The 17,055-nt window shown below is 39.8% G+C and overlaps 1 protein-coding gene across 1 annotated transcript in view; it reads right to left on the bottom strand.

The window, feature by feature from the left end:
- rapgef5a (Rap guanine nucleotide exchange factor (GEF) 5a) overlaps positions 1–16,850 on the bottom strand; it is a 48,782-nt gene extending 31,932 nt beyond the window's left edge. Inside the window, exons 1-5 of the mRNA XM_085447112.1 lie at positions 16,471–16,850; positions 5,966–6,016; positions 3,398–3,504; positions 2,749–2,870; positions 113–290 (exon numbers count right to left, since the gene is read on the bottom strand). Of these exons, the coding sequence (XP_085303238.1) occupies positions 113–290; positions 2,749–2,870; positions 3,398–3,504; positions 5,966–6,016; positions 16,471–16,614 (602 nt within the window). The 5' untranslated portion in view covers positions 16,615–16,850. The remainder of the gene's footprint in view (positions 1–112; positions 291–2,748; positions 2,871–3,397; positions 3,505–5,965; positions 6,017–16,470) is intronic.
- Between the last annotated feature and the right edge of the window lie 205 nt (positions 16,851–17,055).

Here is a 17,055-nt window from a genome sequence, read left to right as displayed (position 1 = left end):
TTAAAATACTATTTATGAATTATAAGTGATTCAGATTTACAACATAATCTTTCCAATACATAGTGTGCATTTCTATAAATCCATACATGATCAGATTTTACTGGACACTTACGGACTATTGGCTCCACCTCCTGAGCGGAATTGGACATATGGAGCTAGTTGTAGGAGGAGCTTAACAGCCTCTGGCCACTCCCCCTCATTGTAACGAAATTCACAGGAGGGAGAGTCACACTCCTCAAAGCTGAACTGGTAGTAAGAGTTGGAGTCTGAAAACACCACCCGCTGGTCCACTGGAGAGACAACAAATAGAAACACATACACTGTGATGAAAGAGAAGCAATGGCACCTTTTAAAGCACATATGCTGGCAGCATGCTTAAAGGGGGCTTCTTTTGTATCAGAACCATGTTGTCTCATTAAGCGTGTAATATATAATTAATAGTTCAAGTGTATAAATATGATCAAAGATTGTTATGCCTAAATCACAATCAAAGCTAACAATCAGTCAGGTACGCGCTCAAGCGTTTCTCAACAGAAGTTGCCATGTGGCACGTTGCTGTTCTGTTTATTGATTATTATTTAGTGCAATCTTTGTGGAGATAAACATTATACACTCAGTGGCCACTTTATCAGATACACATTTTAAACTACTGAATTTAAAACAGCCTCAAATTGAGGAAGAAAGTTGATTTAAGTGACTTTCAACGAGACACGGTTGTTGGTGCCAGAAAGGCTGAAATGAGTATTTCAGAAACTATCGATCTACTGGGATTCTCCCACACAACCATCTTTGGAGTTTACACAAAATGGCCATGAAAGAGAAAATATTCAGTGAGTGGCAGTTCTCTGGGTGAAAATATGAGGTCAGTGGAAAAAGACAAGAGTGCTTTAAGCTGATAGGGAGACAACACTCAAAAAAACACTCAATAACGCAAAGTATGCAAAAAGAATCTCTAAACACAACATATCGAAACTTGAGTTGCACATGGGCCACAGCAGCAGAAAACCACACCGAGTGCCAAGAAAAGAAACTGAGGCCTGAGTCACACAAACTCGCCAAAACTGGACAATAGAAGATGTGGGTCTGACGAGTCTCAATTTGTGCTACAACATTGAAAAGAAAAACATGACTCCATCCAGGCTTGTGTCAACAGATCAAGCTGCTGGTGGAGGTTTTGGAGCATTTGAAGCTTGGGTTCCTTAGTTCCAACTGAGCATCGTTGAACACCAGAGTCTACTCACGTTTTGTTTCTGATCATGTCCACCAGATCTCAGTCCAATAGAGCACCTTTGGGATGTGGTGGAACGGGAAATTTGGATTGTGTATGTGCAACCGACAAATGTGCAGCAACTGTGATGCTGTCATGTCAACTTGGACCAAAATCTCTGGGGAATGTTTCCGGCACCTTGATGAATATGTACCATGAGGAATTAAGGCAGTTCTGTAGGCAAATAGGTGTCCTGGTAATAGTAAGTGATCCCTAATAATGTGGCCAGCAAGTGTATATATTATAATATCTACAGCGGTAAAGCCTTCTAGAAGAAAGCATCAAACAAACAAAAAAGGCTGTCACACTCTTAAAACAACCACCAGGAAGCAAATTATTTAAGCCACGCTGATTTGATTTTTATGTTTAACAGCTATTTAAACAACAACTGTGCCCACTGTAAATGTATTCTGTGTGGGTGAAATCCACACGGAGTGAAGTCTAGACAAGTACTGATGTGAGTCAACGCCTTCATGTGAGTTGTTACCTCCGCCAAAGAGGAGGAGGTGTGATTGGCCTGGTTTGTCTGTTCGTTTGTTTGTTAGCATGATTGCTCATAAAGTTTTGTATAGATTTGCATGAAAATGTAACCAGAGATGTGGCTCGAGGCAGTTTAGTCAATCCACATCTGAATCAAAGAATTCCTGGCAGGATTATTTACGACTGCGAGTTAAAACAAAACTGAACATCATATCACCACAGATCCATAAAACATTTGAAGAAATTTGGAGACATTATTTTGATTTTCAAGTCAATATCACAAACTCATTCAATTCCAGATATCTTGGATTCAGGGACTCAAGGCACACATGGTGTAGGTGGAATTTTAGCAGAGGTGCACAGTGTGGGAATTTTTCCTCATATCGAATTAGTACTGACAAAAACGAATGAGCACTTCTAAGTTGTAGTTAACGAGCAGAGACACAGCAGACAGAGTCGAAGTCCTTTTATGAGTAACTGTGGATTAGCCAGACTGATGAACTGCACCTGAACACAACTGTTCATCCTCTGAAGAAACATTTACTGCCTTTAAAAGATGAATTTACAAAGATGAAGAATGCAAACAAATGTTTATATTACCCCGTTACTAGTCCACTTACACCCAGGCACAGCGGGGTATGAATGGAGCAGTCTGATATTAGATTAACAGACTCGTAGATGTGTCAGTGCTTAGCAGGGTGTTGTTAACAGGGAGATGTTTTGGGGAGAATAATTATTGAGATTATTCGGGTTATTGGGGGCTTCAGTGTAATTTAATTGTTGGAAGTTTTATCTCAGAGAGCTAATTCTGATAGTTCATTTGACAAGATCTTAATTTAAAATCAGGTTGAATCAGAAAATGAAGCTTTTTATATTACTTTGTTTTGTTTGGAACTGGTATCTCTAAAGATGTGTAGATTGTTGTTGAAGGTGACTGTGAATGTTAAAATGCAGTACACTCCGCAGGCATGGTCGGTGTTTGTGCGTGTATGTGTTTTTACCAGACAGCAGGACTCCCAGCTCCAGCAGCACCTGCCAGACACGCACAGCGGTAGTCCGACAGCGCACATACACACATTGCTCACACAGCCACTGCACCAGCTCCACTCCCACATAGCTACGCCTGTTAAAATACACAAATGAAGATTTTCAGCACACAAATATGGCTACACAGTGTTAGCATGCATAATACATACACACACACACACTCATATGCTATTCTTCCCTTGGCACACAGTTTGTCATTCTTATTTAGTCAATACCCATTGATTATTCATTAGTTCTCTGTAAGCCTTTTCCTCCAAAACACTGAACTATTCCCATCTGCGTTCCCTCAAATAAACTCCTCGTCCATGTGTGCTTCTAAATGCGTTTGTCTGACTGTACGTGAAATGATTGTTAAGAGTATCTATTTATTATTTCCCCAAGATGTTTGGACTGATTTTACATACATTTCAGTGTAACGTTACATGCCCCATTGTAGTACGTGTATTCCCAGACTACCTTGTGCTTCACTGCAAAACATCTACATCCTGCTTAGTTCGTCACAGAGCAAAAACAAGTTGTGACTGTGAGTCAGTGTATATGCTTCACTGGACTCATCGATTCAGGTCTGCACAAAGACACGCAAATAGACAGAGACAAGTGTACCGTATGATTCTGGCCAGGTGTATCTTGTCCTTTGCTGGGTATGGTCCATGTGACAAGAAAGCATTCCTCACAGCCCGACCAGCACATGGAAAACTCTGGGAACAAGACTGATATAGAAACAATAACATAAAAATAGTGTTATAATGTTAAAACCTGCGAACTTAAAAACTAAAAAAGGACTAAATGCCAAAACTCTCAGTATTGGTTTAAACATGAATTTTTAAGTATAACAAGCTAATGTGGCTACATGCAGCTGTCATTGACTGGCTCACAAGGACAGCTCGATTTCTTTCCCCCTCAGGAACTGAACATTGACCGTCTACACGCTCAGCAATAATCCTGCTATTGATGCTACCGTAAATAAGACCGTATTTCAATTAAGCTGGTTACATGGGCTGTTTGTTCTGTTCTATTCATATTCCCCTGTTACATTCAGCAGAGTGAGGCTCACTTAGAAGCTGATGAGGCTCCACTCACATTATGTTACAACATTAGAGACTCTCTTTATGTCCCTATCCCATCTTTTTTATGTAGTGCAGCTTTGTGGCTGCTGTGTACACAGGTTTTTCATAATAGATAAGTCACTAGGCAGTACACATGGTACCTGAAGAGTCCTATATATATAATGCATATAATGGCATTATAAAAAGATGAGAAGAAGCATGAACACCGTGAGAGGATTTCTTCACTTTGACTCAAAGAGAATTTTTATAAGTTTTGATGGTTAAAAAATCAGGATCACTTTGACTCTTTTTGGCTAGAACTCACAAATTTTGTAAAAGTAACCAATTTTCACAAAGACAATCCACTAGGACAGAACAATGACATTTTAACGTTTCATAACCAAGGTTTAATGCTGTGCCTGGACAGACCTGGGTGTAAACAGCAACTTTAATAATTGTCATCATATTATCATGCAAAGGTAAGAGCAGAAAACCAGAACATCAGTGTTAGACAAGTTCATCAGGCTCACAAAGGCTCCATCAAAGTTACAGGTTATTCTTGTGCGTGAAGTGTAGCACACTGTTATATCCAAGACAACTGAATTTAGTTAACCACTAAATGAAGGTTCAGGAGTATTATGAGTCCATGGTCAATGGTAACCACGCCAAATAAAGAATGGAAATATGTAAATGCATCAGCATGCCGTAGCATTGACCATATTACCATATTACAGGCAACAACCGTGCCTTACTAATGTGCGACCCAACCAATAGGACAACACTCTCCATAACAACGTGGAAAAGCAACATTTCAACAAGTTATTACATCATTTGGTGTTTCAGTAAGTTATTTATTATCATTTTATGCAAAACTTGTTAACATCAAGACCTGCCATCAATAGTTTGAACTGAATATTGTTCAGTACATCAGGAGCAAGAATTTGATGAAATGGAAAGTAGTGTGCATGAAAGTAATACTGTGAAACTGAGGACCCATTAGGTGACCACTGTGTGAAAGTTTGCTTACATTCTAATAATACTACAGGAGTAGTTCATTTGTCCTTTGACCAGACGAGGTAAAAAGTATTGGAAAAGGAACATTTAAAGTGGTTTGAAGTCTGAGTTAATTTCCTAATTAACTGAAACTTTGGTTATGTTTAATATGAACATTTACTACCGTGATAGTAGATTTTTGAAAAAAAAAACCAAACAAACAAAAAGCAAAAACACAACAGGACCCCTTTAACTTTAAGGTACTAGCTTGTGGTTGTTCATCAAACTATAAAGGAAGAATTTAAAATTTCTAAACTCGAAGCAGAATTTCTGATCATTATTGGGGGCGGGCAAAGTAATGTCATCAAAGCCTGCGAAACGAATAGCCTCAGTTCATCCATACTCACGAGGCCCAAAGTTGTAAGGTGGAGATCAGTCTTAACTGTCTGACTAATAATCATCATCTAAACTAACCCGCCAGGTTTATTGATTAGTCTAGCTTTCAGTTACCAGATTCAGTTAGTTTTCACCTCCTGTTTGTTAGACAAACTTCATAGCAAGATTTAAAATGGCCTAGCAAAGACTGCAGCTTCTTCTTTCAAAGATCTCCTTGCATAGGTGTTCATGGAAAGGTTTTCAGAGTTGTAATGCTTTAGGCACTACATCAGATGTTGTGTATGGAGACTTCATTAAGTATATAATGACATACAGCCAATAAAAAATACAAAGTACTGAGGGGCAAAACAACCTGGCAGGTACAAACATTTTTTGGCACAAGTAACAGATTTGCTTTTGAATACACCAAAGCTCCTCCTCAGATGTTGATTTCTTTGCTTTACTTTTTCTTTCTTTGGCTCTTTTTTCCCCGGTGTTGAAAGGAAAACTTCTCCTGTGTGATATTTAATCTTTGAGGTCTTCAGAGTGCTGTACACACACATATTTGAATTTCAAATTAACGCTGTGTGTGTAGTGTGTGTGCACGCGTCTGTGTAGTTGGTGAAATTAGCCTGGAAAAACCCTCAGGTAATATCCCCACTGATGTAATTTGTGTTGGGATTAAACAAACACACTTTTGCTTGACAGCAAAACTAAAAGTATGACATCACTTTCATGTGTGCGAGTGTTCCCTTACCTTATGTACAGCAGGTCCAGTGCTTGGTCCGGGGATAGTGTCAGGTGATTGCTGTTGAAACACAAAACACAAGCCATCAGAGCCAAAACACACAAAATGACACACACAGAGTAAATACACTAAACAAACATGAGTGAGGTGAGTGAGGCCAGTTTTACCATTCCCAAACGACTAGGTTTTGTTTAAGCTTACTTTCCAGTCGATTGGGTGCTTTCATGCTAACACCTGTTACTGCAATAAACCTAATAAACCTCAAGAACATGGCTATTAATTTATCTAATAAAAATATCACAATCTGCTTATTTAAACAGAAGCGTTTTCTCTCTGACATTAAACCCGGAAAACTACAGCAGTTCAAATCCTGAGCAATATAATTCCAACTGCCAGCTCACTTATCACATCGTAACAATGACACTACAATAAATCCTTTCTTCTTACCACCATCATGACACCATTTTACAGCATTTGCCTTAGGTGTATCCACTGCACCTCTACTTCCCTAATCAGAAAATAAGCTGTTAATCTTTATGGATTATTATGGCGCCAGGGAAGGAAGATAACAGTGTTGAGACCGTGTTGACACACTAGCCCTAAAATAGATTAAAATTGATAGTAATTGTTAGATCAAGTAGACCGCAAACGAACTTCATAGAGACCACAGTTTCTGTTCCACTCTAGTGTGTACAGTATGATGTCATTTCCTAACTCCTTGTCTTGCTTCCTAAGAGCCCCATTTGAGTGGGTCTTAACAGTTAATGACTCCTTGTGGTTTAAAAATACAACAACTGGTAATTTTTTATGTTCCTTTTCAAAGAATAAAGACCCCTTTGTATATGAGGTACAGAGGTTAATTTAATAAATTTATTAAACCACCTGTAATAAGCTACAAAAAAAAAACCCAAGATAAAATGTTTTATACCCATACTGGACATCTTTGAGAAGTCAGGAATTAATCAAGCATAACATTCAACCAGTAGAATAATAATTTAAAAAAACTGTAATTTACCACCTTAATCCAAAAAAATGCTTTACTATATGCTTTACATTTTACTGTATAACAGTAAACTCCCATTTGTAGTACAACCTGACTAAACCAACTATGAAAACATTTGCTCTAATGCAGTCTTTACTGCAGATATGTAGCCAGTACTTAATATTAGTTTTGCAAAAGCACCTCGCTACAATGATTGTAAAAAAACGTGTTACTTTATCCATAACCTGTTACTATTCACCTCCCCCAGTCTTTGACAAAGCTTGTTCAACACTTGAGAGAACAAAAAACCTTTGTTAACAGTGACCAGCAGAAAATAAATAAAGTCAAAATGAAAAATCTCTACAAATATTTCTCATTCAAGCACAGATACTAAGGACAGGATGACCATTTACATAAACATTAACTCCACTTTATAATGCCACACCTAAATCATCACTGGTGTAGCCCGGGGTTTTTCGAAGTTAACTCTTCAGTTATAGAAAAATCACCTCTCTCTAAACAAGGTGTGGTAAGAGACTTTAGCTTAAACAAGCTTCTACCTGCCAGGTGAAGTGGCTGTCTTATTCGTTTTTATCTCAAATAACTCCGCTCAGACAGAAGAAATTAGGTATTTGCCACTTCATATAGAGCAAAGGTGTTACTAATAATGTGAATGATGCCTTCATTATACTCAAGTCCCACTAAGTCATGACTTTGTCATAGTGTAAAAGCAACTCGAGGTGACTATTGCTCTGAAGGGGCACTATGTAAAGTACTGTGTAGTCTTCAGTTACCCTCATTTCTTTACATTTTGCTAGATAAAAATACATGACAGAAATAGATGCAGTGATTTATCAAAATGTGTGCATACAGAGAAATACAGTACACTACAGTTCTAACAAGCTTGAAAAATCAATATTTGGTATGGCCACCGTTATCCTTCAATACAGCCTGAGTCTTCAGGGATAGCTCAGTAGAAAGACATTCAAAGCTGCTCTTTGGATTTTTTCTGCCCTTTGTTCTGTTCTCTGTCAACATGATCCCACACTGCTTCAGCAGCACTGTTCAGGCTCCGGAGAGGCCAATCCACAACTGATTTTGATTTCTGTGTTGCACTGTGTGCTTTTCTATCCAGGTATGCAAAACCTTACGGCACTTTTCTGCTTTCATACCTCAAACTATTTTGACACGATCCCCACCACCACTGGCTAAAACACAGCTCTAAACTATGGCAGAGCTCCCTTGTTACAGATGGCTGTAGACACAAACTCTCTCCTGACCACCTCCATACACAGTTAAGATGATTTGAACCAGAAACTTCAAATTCGTCACCCTATATGACCTGTTGCCATCTGTTAAATCCAGTGCTTGTGTAACAGGACAAAATGAATGCAAAAATACAGGAGAGCATTAAAGCAAAACCTGCTGTCTGTGTTGGATTTTTGAAAGCTTATTTTCCAGTACACAAAGGTCCTGTAAGTGGTCACTATATTACCATGTCATGCAAAAATACCCAGCTTAAACAGTTTTGATGAGAAGAATTCATTTGGCTAGTTATTGCATTTCTTCCATCAGGAAATTGCATGGTGGATTAAAATCTGACTGCACTCTTCTGCATTCACTTCCCTCAGTTTCACTCAACTGTGGTACCCCTCTCCTAATCTCCACTGTTAGTAAAACTGAATAGAGACACATCCCATATAAATATTATAGTTGCTGCCAGACACAATTTATAAAGATTTTCTTTCAAATTTAACAATAACAATTTTTCTTCTAGTGGTTTAAAAAAAATAGGACAATTTAGCATCATTATCAGTTGATCTGGGGTAAGAAAATATCACATACTAGTATTTGCTTTTAAAATGCTTTGGTAGTACTCTCGAGATAAAACAGAAACTGCAGGGTTGTATTAGAATGACAATCACGTTGCCATCATTCATTAAAAAGAGACAGATAAGAACCTTCTGCAACATGAGTGCAACTGGTCTGGGAGCTCAGTCAGTGAAGCAGGATCACTGACAGAGTTGTGGGTTTGACTCTCAGCAGAAACCTCTGCAGTGAACTGAGCAACTGCAGGCAGTCGTTGCTGCCCTTAGCTTCTCGCTGGCTGGCGATACCAAACCACCAGATGAAAGCAGAGCGATTCAGAAACATTACCTGATCAAATGAAAAGCACCTAACTGTGGCAGACAGATCTAGATGAAGAAATACAAATGTGATGATGTGCAAGATGAGGAAGAAAAGAGGAAGGCTGAACAATTGACATCAGTCTCTGAAAGTATGAGAGTATGACAGATGGAGAGGAAAAGAGATGAGGCAGTGAGAGACGGAGAGATCGTTTTAATTATAATCGTGAACGAGTGGTAGAGGGAGCAAGACAGAGAGGGAGAGAAATGCTTGGCTGTGGCTTTGAGTTGCAAGAAAATGAAATAGAGTGGTGATTAGTGAGATGTGGCGCTGCGTATGTGTGTGTGTGAGATCCTCATTTGAGCGATGATACTGTCTGTGATGTCACAGGCTCGCACACACATACAGACACACTCAGGGCTACAGTGTATGACTGCACTTCTTTTTAATGCAAGTTACAAAACACTTGCTTACTTTTCATTATAGAAATAGATTCACTTTCTGAGATATATGCTTCTTTGCTTATTTAATGAGAGTCTGATGGGAAGATCAATACCACTCCTACTCATGGCATTAAGTTTAAAACTAAAGCCAGAAGCTGGTTGGATTACCTAAGACCAAAAACGATACCAGGGGAAATACATAGTTTGCATCTCTCTAAAGGTGACAGGGTTCAGAAAATTAATTATAACCTCAGGGGTTGAAAAAGAACTAACAGAAAAATGAAGGAAGTCAGCTATAGCGTGCCGCTCGTACAGTTCGGCTGCACAATTTGACAGCAGAAACATAAACACTTAACCCTGATCCAAAAATGCTTTTGGTATCTAGAAATCAGACAAACTCTATGAGGAAGCACTTCGCAAGAGCGGGAAGGAAAAACGTCCTTTTAACAGGAAGAAAACTCCAGCAGAACCAGGCTTTAAGAAGGGGCAGCAATCTGCTGCGACCAGTTGGGGGTGATGTGTCGTATAAACACATAGTGATGAAAAGAAGTGAGTGTAGAAAAAAAACATTCGATGTATCATGGGAAGCCCCCAGCAGCCGAGACCTATTGGAGCATAACTACGGGTGGATTCAGGGTCAACTGATTCAGCCCTAACTATAAGCTTTATTAAAAAGGAAACTTGGCAAAATTTGCATCCCATTTACCCTAAGAGTGAGTTTTTACTTCATCTTGCTAACCAAGTTAGCTGCCTGTGGAGGTCTCAGTTGTGTCATGAAATATTTTTCGAGTTTAGGCCACACATTACGCGTTAGAAGTGGTAGATGGCAAACCACTTTAAAGGTCTACACATTAATCGGTTTGTCCATTTTTTATCTCCCCTTATGCAAATATACTGATCTCTGGTCCAAAAGCAGTTTTTCCCCTTCAAAATAAAATGTGAGGTTTGAGTATTCGTTTGATCTGCTCTGTCATTATTTTCAGTAAAACGTTGTTTGCTCTGAAATATGTCAGGTCATTGTGGACATATTCCTTTATATTAGTAAGCAACAGAGCTTCTTTCCTGTATTTGTGCACTGTTTGGACTGGGGATCAAGTAGAGCACACCAGCCAGCCAAGCGCACAGACAAAATAAATTGTTTCTGTGTCTCTGTAGCTATCTTGTTCTGACTTTCTTTTGTCCTGGTCCTTGTATCTTCTCTCTCCATCTCTGTTTCTCCTCATCTGGTGAATACAGATCTCTCACGAAGTCTTTGTTTCTTCTACCATCATCTCTTCTCACAAACATACTTCAGACACATACCAGCATCAGAGGTGTTTCATTCATACTGTTTCACACAAAAAGAAAACTGCCTGCTATGTTCTTGTCTCTTTGTCTGTGCTTCAATTTGTATTTCAAACAAGCACAATATGTTGCCATGTTGTATCCTATAACAGAGAAGAGAAGAGAAGATGAATGAAAGCTATAAAGAGAGAGCACATGCTGACACGCTTATCTGTGTGATGACTTCAAAGTGTGTATACAGCAAGAGAGAGGAGAGAGAGCGAGGTCATTATCTGCAAGAAATGGATTACTCAGATTAGATTGCTGAGCACAGTGAAGAGCTGTAGCACAGTATGCTTGGCAAACCCTCCTCTCTCTCTCTCACACACACACACACTAAGCTCCTGTCGACTCCTCAACACATCTGTCATACAAGCAAGTCAAAATAAAGACATCAAAGAAGCTATAGCTCAATAGACACATATAAATACCCAAGCACACAAAGGCACAGTTAATCTGTTAAGAAACCTATCCAACAGCCCACGCCCTTCTGCAGGCACATGACCTTTGGCTTAAACGCATTCAGTTAGTCTTTATTTGTTTCTGTCATCTAAGAACAGAAAATAAAACAGTCTTGAGTTAGTTGCCTGATCAAAAATCTCCAATTTCTTCTTATTTTGAAGGTTTCCTGCGAGTATTTACACTCTTATAACTTAGGTTTTCCCTGTATCTGTGCATAATCTCTGAGATGTTTCTACACTTTTAATGGATTTAGAAAGGCGTCACATTGGCGTGAGGTTTAAAGAACTGACTGCTCAGACACAAGAAGGAGTTGAAGCGCAGATCTGTCCGAGGGCATCCCTAATTCTTAAATACAAGAAACGTGGATACACCAGAACCCTTTCACGGTCAAACTGAGCAATCGGGGGAGAAGGGCTTTCGTAAGAGAGATGACCAATACCCTGATGGAGCATGGCTGAGCTCCAGAGATCATGTGTGGATACAGGAGAAACGTCCAGAAGGGCAACAATCACTGCTGCACTCCATCAATCAGTCTGAGCTTTATGGCAGAGCAGCCTCTCCACAGTGGAACATGTAGAAAAAACCTGCATGGAGTCTGCATAAAAATACCTAAAGGACTGTCAGACATTTTCTCTTTAAAATACACAGTTATATCAAAATCTACTTCACCTTGCAGTAAAAGTGTTTTGAACATAGATTTATGGAAGAAAATTTAATTCACTCAGTTTTTAGCATGAGGCTGCAAAGTCTGGAACTGAATACTAGCTGGATTTGATGTAGCCCTCTGAAACCATTACCAGACCATCTGGTGATGTAGACTGCTGTTTTCTAACATTTTTTAAAAAAAATTAAAGCTATTACTTTGCTGAATTAAGAAAGTATTGTGTGACATTTGAATCCCAAAATAATTTTGGAAATTAACAGAGCTGCAGGGCTGCAATTTTTTGTACTTTGTTTTGTCAACATAATCATTATTTGGGGTAAATACCCCTTGCGTAACATCACATATGTTCATTGCACCTAACAATTCTATGTCAAATGCTCCAAAAGTGGTAACAAAAAACATAAACGTTGGATATAACATTAGTATGTTTCTCAGTTTGTGGCCATTAAGAGCCTCTCTACTCCTCGGTTGTCTTTCATCTTACTTACATTAAGGTAGGATGCCTTATGGAAGGGAAATATGGCTGGAAGACATAGAACACAACACAAGCCACTATTTTTGTGCATATTAAAGCAGAAATGAGATCATCCTCTGAGAAATATCACCAGCTTTCCTCTAAGACAGTGATCATAAAGTCAGATAGCTCGCATTAAGAGTGCTTAAGGTTTCATAATCTCATCTTACCGCCTAAAGCAGAATGCTGTATATTTGACTTCAGTTTGCAGAAGAAAATGTTGAATGTTTAAGTTCAAGTTTGAATCAACACAAAGGCTTAACTTTTCAAATTGTTGTTATAGCAATTGTATTATAAAACACACCTTTATAAGTACCATTTAGATATGAAAACTTGGTATTGTGTGGGGGCAGCAGTATAATTTCCAGCATGTAGTCTATCATAAACTCATTAGCAGCGAGGCTAAAAGCTGCAACCACAAAACCACAGAACAAAGCAAAAAAAACAAACAAACACAAGAGTGCACAAGATTATTTCTCCAAATATGCCACTCCACATTTGTTTTTTCAAAACACCCCCTCCATCTTTAACTCTTTCCTCATAAACAACATCTAACAACCTCCCAAATTTGGTTTGATGTCCATTAGAATATTTTACGGGTTTTTCCGAGCATAGCTTCAAATTGGCAGAGGCTAAGCTCACTAACTCCTCATGCACACTCAGTCATTTTGTTCTGTAAGTTTCCGTGAAATATGACAGAAACCGCTCAGTTCAGAAAAGAGCTTCAAGGGTTACTCCTAGTAGTCCTTCAAAGGGGGTAAAGAGTTAGCATGCATAATTCCTTGGCTGTCTTTAAGAATGCAAACACATGGAAGTGCAAGAATCAGGCAATACAAAGCACTCCTGCTAATGTAACGCAAAGTCTCTGCACCTCTTCAATTATGGCAGAAAATTCTATATTACCGTACAAAATTACTGACATCAATACACAGAATCTGGCTCAAGGGAAACTAACAGTTGACAGTTTTTCTTATTACTGTTGGCAGCATTGCCTTTTAGGTATGTTCAACACGCACAGAGGGCGAGCCGGGGGGAGTCCCAGCACCCCACATGCCACTTTCAGTAAATACAATCACGGAAGAGGCTGTTGTTAAAAGGATATGAAGCACTTAATTGGGATTATTTTGGTTTCAAACCAGGAGAAACGTTAAGCCAAAGGACGTGAATGTAGCTTCAGATAACGGATGCCGCTGCCTGCAGACTCTACATGAACAAGTCAGCAGAGACAATACATGCTATTAAATGATCAGGGTGCAGAACCACACATGCAGTTGTTGGTCTAGTTCCATGCTTTTTGAACCGATGTTGCTTTTAAGCATGGGTTGAATGCCTGAAACACTACAGAAGGCTTGATTGTGTGAAAGGCAGAAATCATTGCAGCATTCATTATATTTTACTAAAGAACACAGATTATTACATTTGATAAACAAACTCAACATGACCAAGACAAAAATTAAATGGCAATCGACTTGCCAAATTGCAATTAGCCACTCGCCAAACTCTATTGAAAAACTACAATGCACTGTGGTTACTGACTTTTCAACTGCCCTTAAAGGGTTAGCAAATCTCCCTGCACCTGTCACATCGCAGCCAATAAAGGAGTAATAATTGAATACAAGAGCAAGTCACAACAGACTACAATGCAGGACAGGATTTTTCAAGGTGAGGCTGCTGCAGGCTGCAACTTTAGGCGACAGATGCCTCCGTACAGGACAACAAGCTCAATTCACTTTATGAGCTGTCACCAAACATTAAAGAATCAGATAATGTGAAAAAAAAAACACTCACGCAGGATACTGAGGACTTATGAATGCCTTCAGATACACGTATTAAAAAGTAAAATATCTCAAGACATGTGCATCTTGTGGGAGGGTACCAGAAAACTCTCCAGTGTTAATGACCAATCACCAATTAACAAGCTTTTGTTGAATCCAGATGAGCAGTTGCATTCTCTGCAAAGCAATCTTAAAACTCTCAGTTAAGCTAACTTTAAAAATCTCAGATAAAACCACAACTCTTATATGTAAAATATATATCCACAGGCTACACCAAAGCACTGAAATATATGGGCTGTGACTCCGAGAGACTAAGTCAGCAAAGTAGCCGATGCGTTCCCAGGAAGGAGATTGTTTACTTAAGCATGATTTTTGTTGGGCAAACAGTCAGAACTAAAGAAAAAGCATATATTTATATCAACGAAGACAGCAAGGGCTTTCTTTTTACTGTATGTGGTCAGATCATTCTTATTCCTATGTATCACCCACCTCTGAGCCACAAAATATGTTGTTGCAGCTTTAGACAAGTGCCTCAGGTGCTGGTGCAGTGCAATGCAAAACAATCCCAGGAACCTCCCATCCAACAACTTTTTGATTTTTTTTTGTGCACATAAAAATAAAGTGTATTGTGGGTATGCCAGGTGAAGCAGAGGCGACTGAAAAGAGCCTGGTGAGGACCAGTCTGTGCAAAACACCCATACCTTTACACTACTTACCTATGCTTCATCACACTCACCCGCACAAACATAGAATGCTCACACCAAGATATCAGAAGAGAATGAAAGATTCTTCATCTACTCAAGCCTGCCATTATGTTCGCCTTCATGGGTACTGCACAAAAAGCATGGTTAATTCACAAAAGGAGGTAAATCCACCCTCTAATGCAGCCGTTCTCTGGTGGTTTTATAATAACATTCTTGAGTGGACTCACTTTAGTTGTCGTGTACAGCTGCTGATTTATTTTGACTGGAAAACGGGATCATACAAACAGGTAACAGGAGACTGAGTGGCCCCGATCAGTGGGTCATTCAAACATCAGTTAAAATGACCAGATGGAACATGACAAAGTGTTTATCTCTTTGGTCCTATGTGGCTTTAAACTACAAATGTTGCATATTTTTAACACGTCTTTCTCCAGTGGGACTGGAAGGAGTGGCACACAAGTCTCTGATCTCTAAGGAGGGAACTCAGAGACATATTTTTTTCCCTTTTTCCCCTCCTGGGTGCCACTGATGATGAAGATGAGCAGAACTGACACTTTGAGCAGCCATTTGGCTTGTCAGGTGTGTTAGTGCCACAGTTGGGCACATCAAGTCACAGTTACTGCTTAGCTGGCCAATCATGGAAAAAAAACAATTCAAAGATACATCAGATGGAAATTCTGATTTGATATATAAATATTAGGATAGCTTATTCGTCAAAGAACAGACCTGACTCAATCAGATGTTTAATCGTTTGACATTAGTTTGATAACCAATACATCGTTAAAGTTATTTACACAAACAAAAATGCAAGTAGGTGCTAGTCCAGACTTCTTTTTATGTCCTCCCATGAATGCTTTCTCTGTCTGATGCTGTTATCTCTGATTTCTGGGTGAGCAGGCACACAGTTAAACAGAAAAAATCATATGAATACATCACAGTGGACTCAGAACTTGTGATGGTCATTTCGTCATAATTATTTATTTTATTTCTCTACTGAAAAACAAAAACTACACTTACAGAACATTACTGTGCAATCAAAATAACTGTGTTATGTAGCAGTGAACCTACGCACATTCCTTTATATATGTGTGTATATATATATATATATATATATATATATATATATATATATATATATATATATATATACATACACACATCTATAAACGTGTCTAATTTTTAGTGTATGTAAGTAGGTGTATCTAGTCAATATGGTGGAGGTGGTGTTGCCTTGACTACCAGAGTGTGAAGGTATGGTGTCCAACAGCAGTTCTGGTTATTATGGATGTAGCGTGCATACGCACGCGCGCGCACACACGTACACACACTGGGTGCCTCTGCGACAGCGCTGTTCACAGCAAAATACAAACACCTGAGTCGTGACAGGCTTACGAAACGGCTTCAGAGCCTTCACGGCGAGATGTCGGGACTGTTAAAAAAAATAAAACCCGTCCACCTTTCACCAGACATCAAACACGGAAGGACGGACAGTCAGACAGCGGTCGGTTTGAAGTACTCACGCTTTTCTTCCGCAGGTGAAGCCCGTGCTTCAGTAGTCCCGGCAGATCCCGGATTTTGTGTTTCAGCTGAGCTTGGTCTCTTGCGCTCCTGTTCCACCGCAAGCCCGCAAGTAAGCCGTCCTCTGCGGGCTCCGAGTCCTCCATGGTTCCTCTACTTCTCTCTGTCCTCGAGCCGCCTCTCTGCCTGCCTGCGCTCCCGGTGCCTACTATATCCTCAAAAGGTGCACCGCCGCCCGCGCCTGTTCGCCATTTCCCCCCGCCTCGCGCTCCCACTCAGCGACCTGCATCTGCAGCCGAACCGCGCGCAGCCTTAACGACCTACTCAATGTATTCCGCAGCACGCGACGCCGCTGCTCCACCCAATGGCTCGAGCGTCCTACTCTTCGGTAGGCTGCTGCCAGGTTCGTGTGTGTGTGTGTGTCTGTGTGTGTCTGTGTTGTCCGCGGGAGGGGGTGTCACAGGTGCAAACGAACATTGCATCACTTTCACCTCTCATCCTCCACCAGCCTGTCTACACCGGGGGAAATATTCACAGGGACTGGTGGAGCTGGCACCATAGTGTCACTGCTTATTTCTGTTAGAAGT

Source organism: Copadichromis virginalis, linkage group LG22, assembly GCF_057382275.1.
Source record: "Copadichromis virginalis isolate Kocher_CV1m ecotype Utaka linkage group LG22, C_Virginalis_male_GT1.1, whole genome shotgun sequence".
Classification (NCBI taxonomy): Eukaryota; Metazoa; Chordata; class Actinopteri; order Cichliformes; family Cichlidae; genus Copadichromis; species Copadichromis virginalis.
This window is presented reverse-complemented; position numbering and strand designations above follow the sequence as displayed.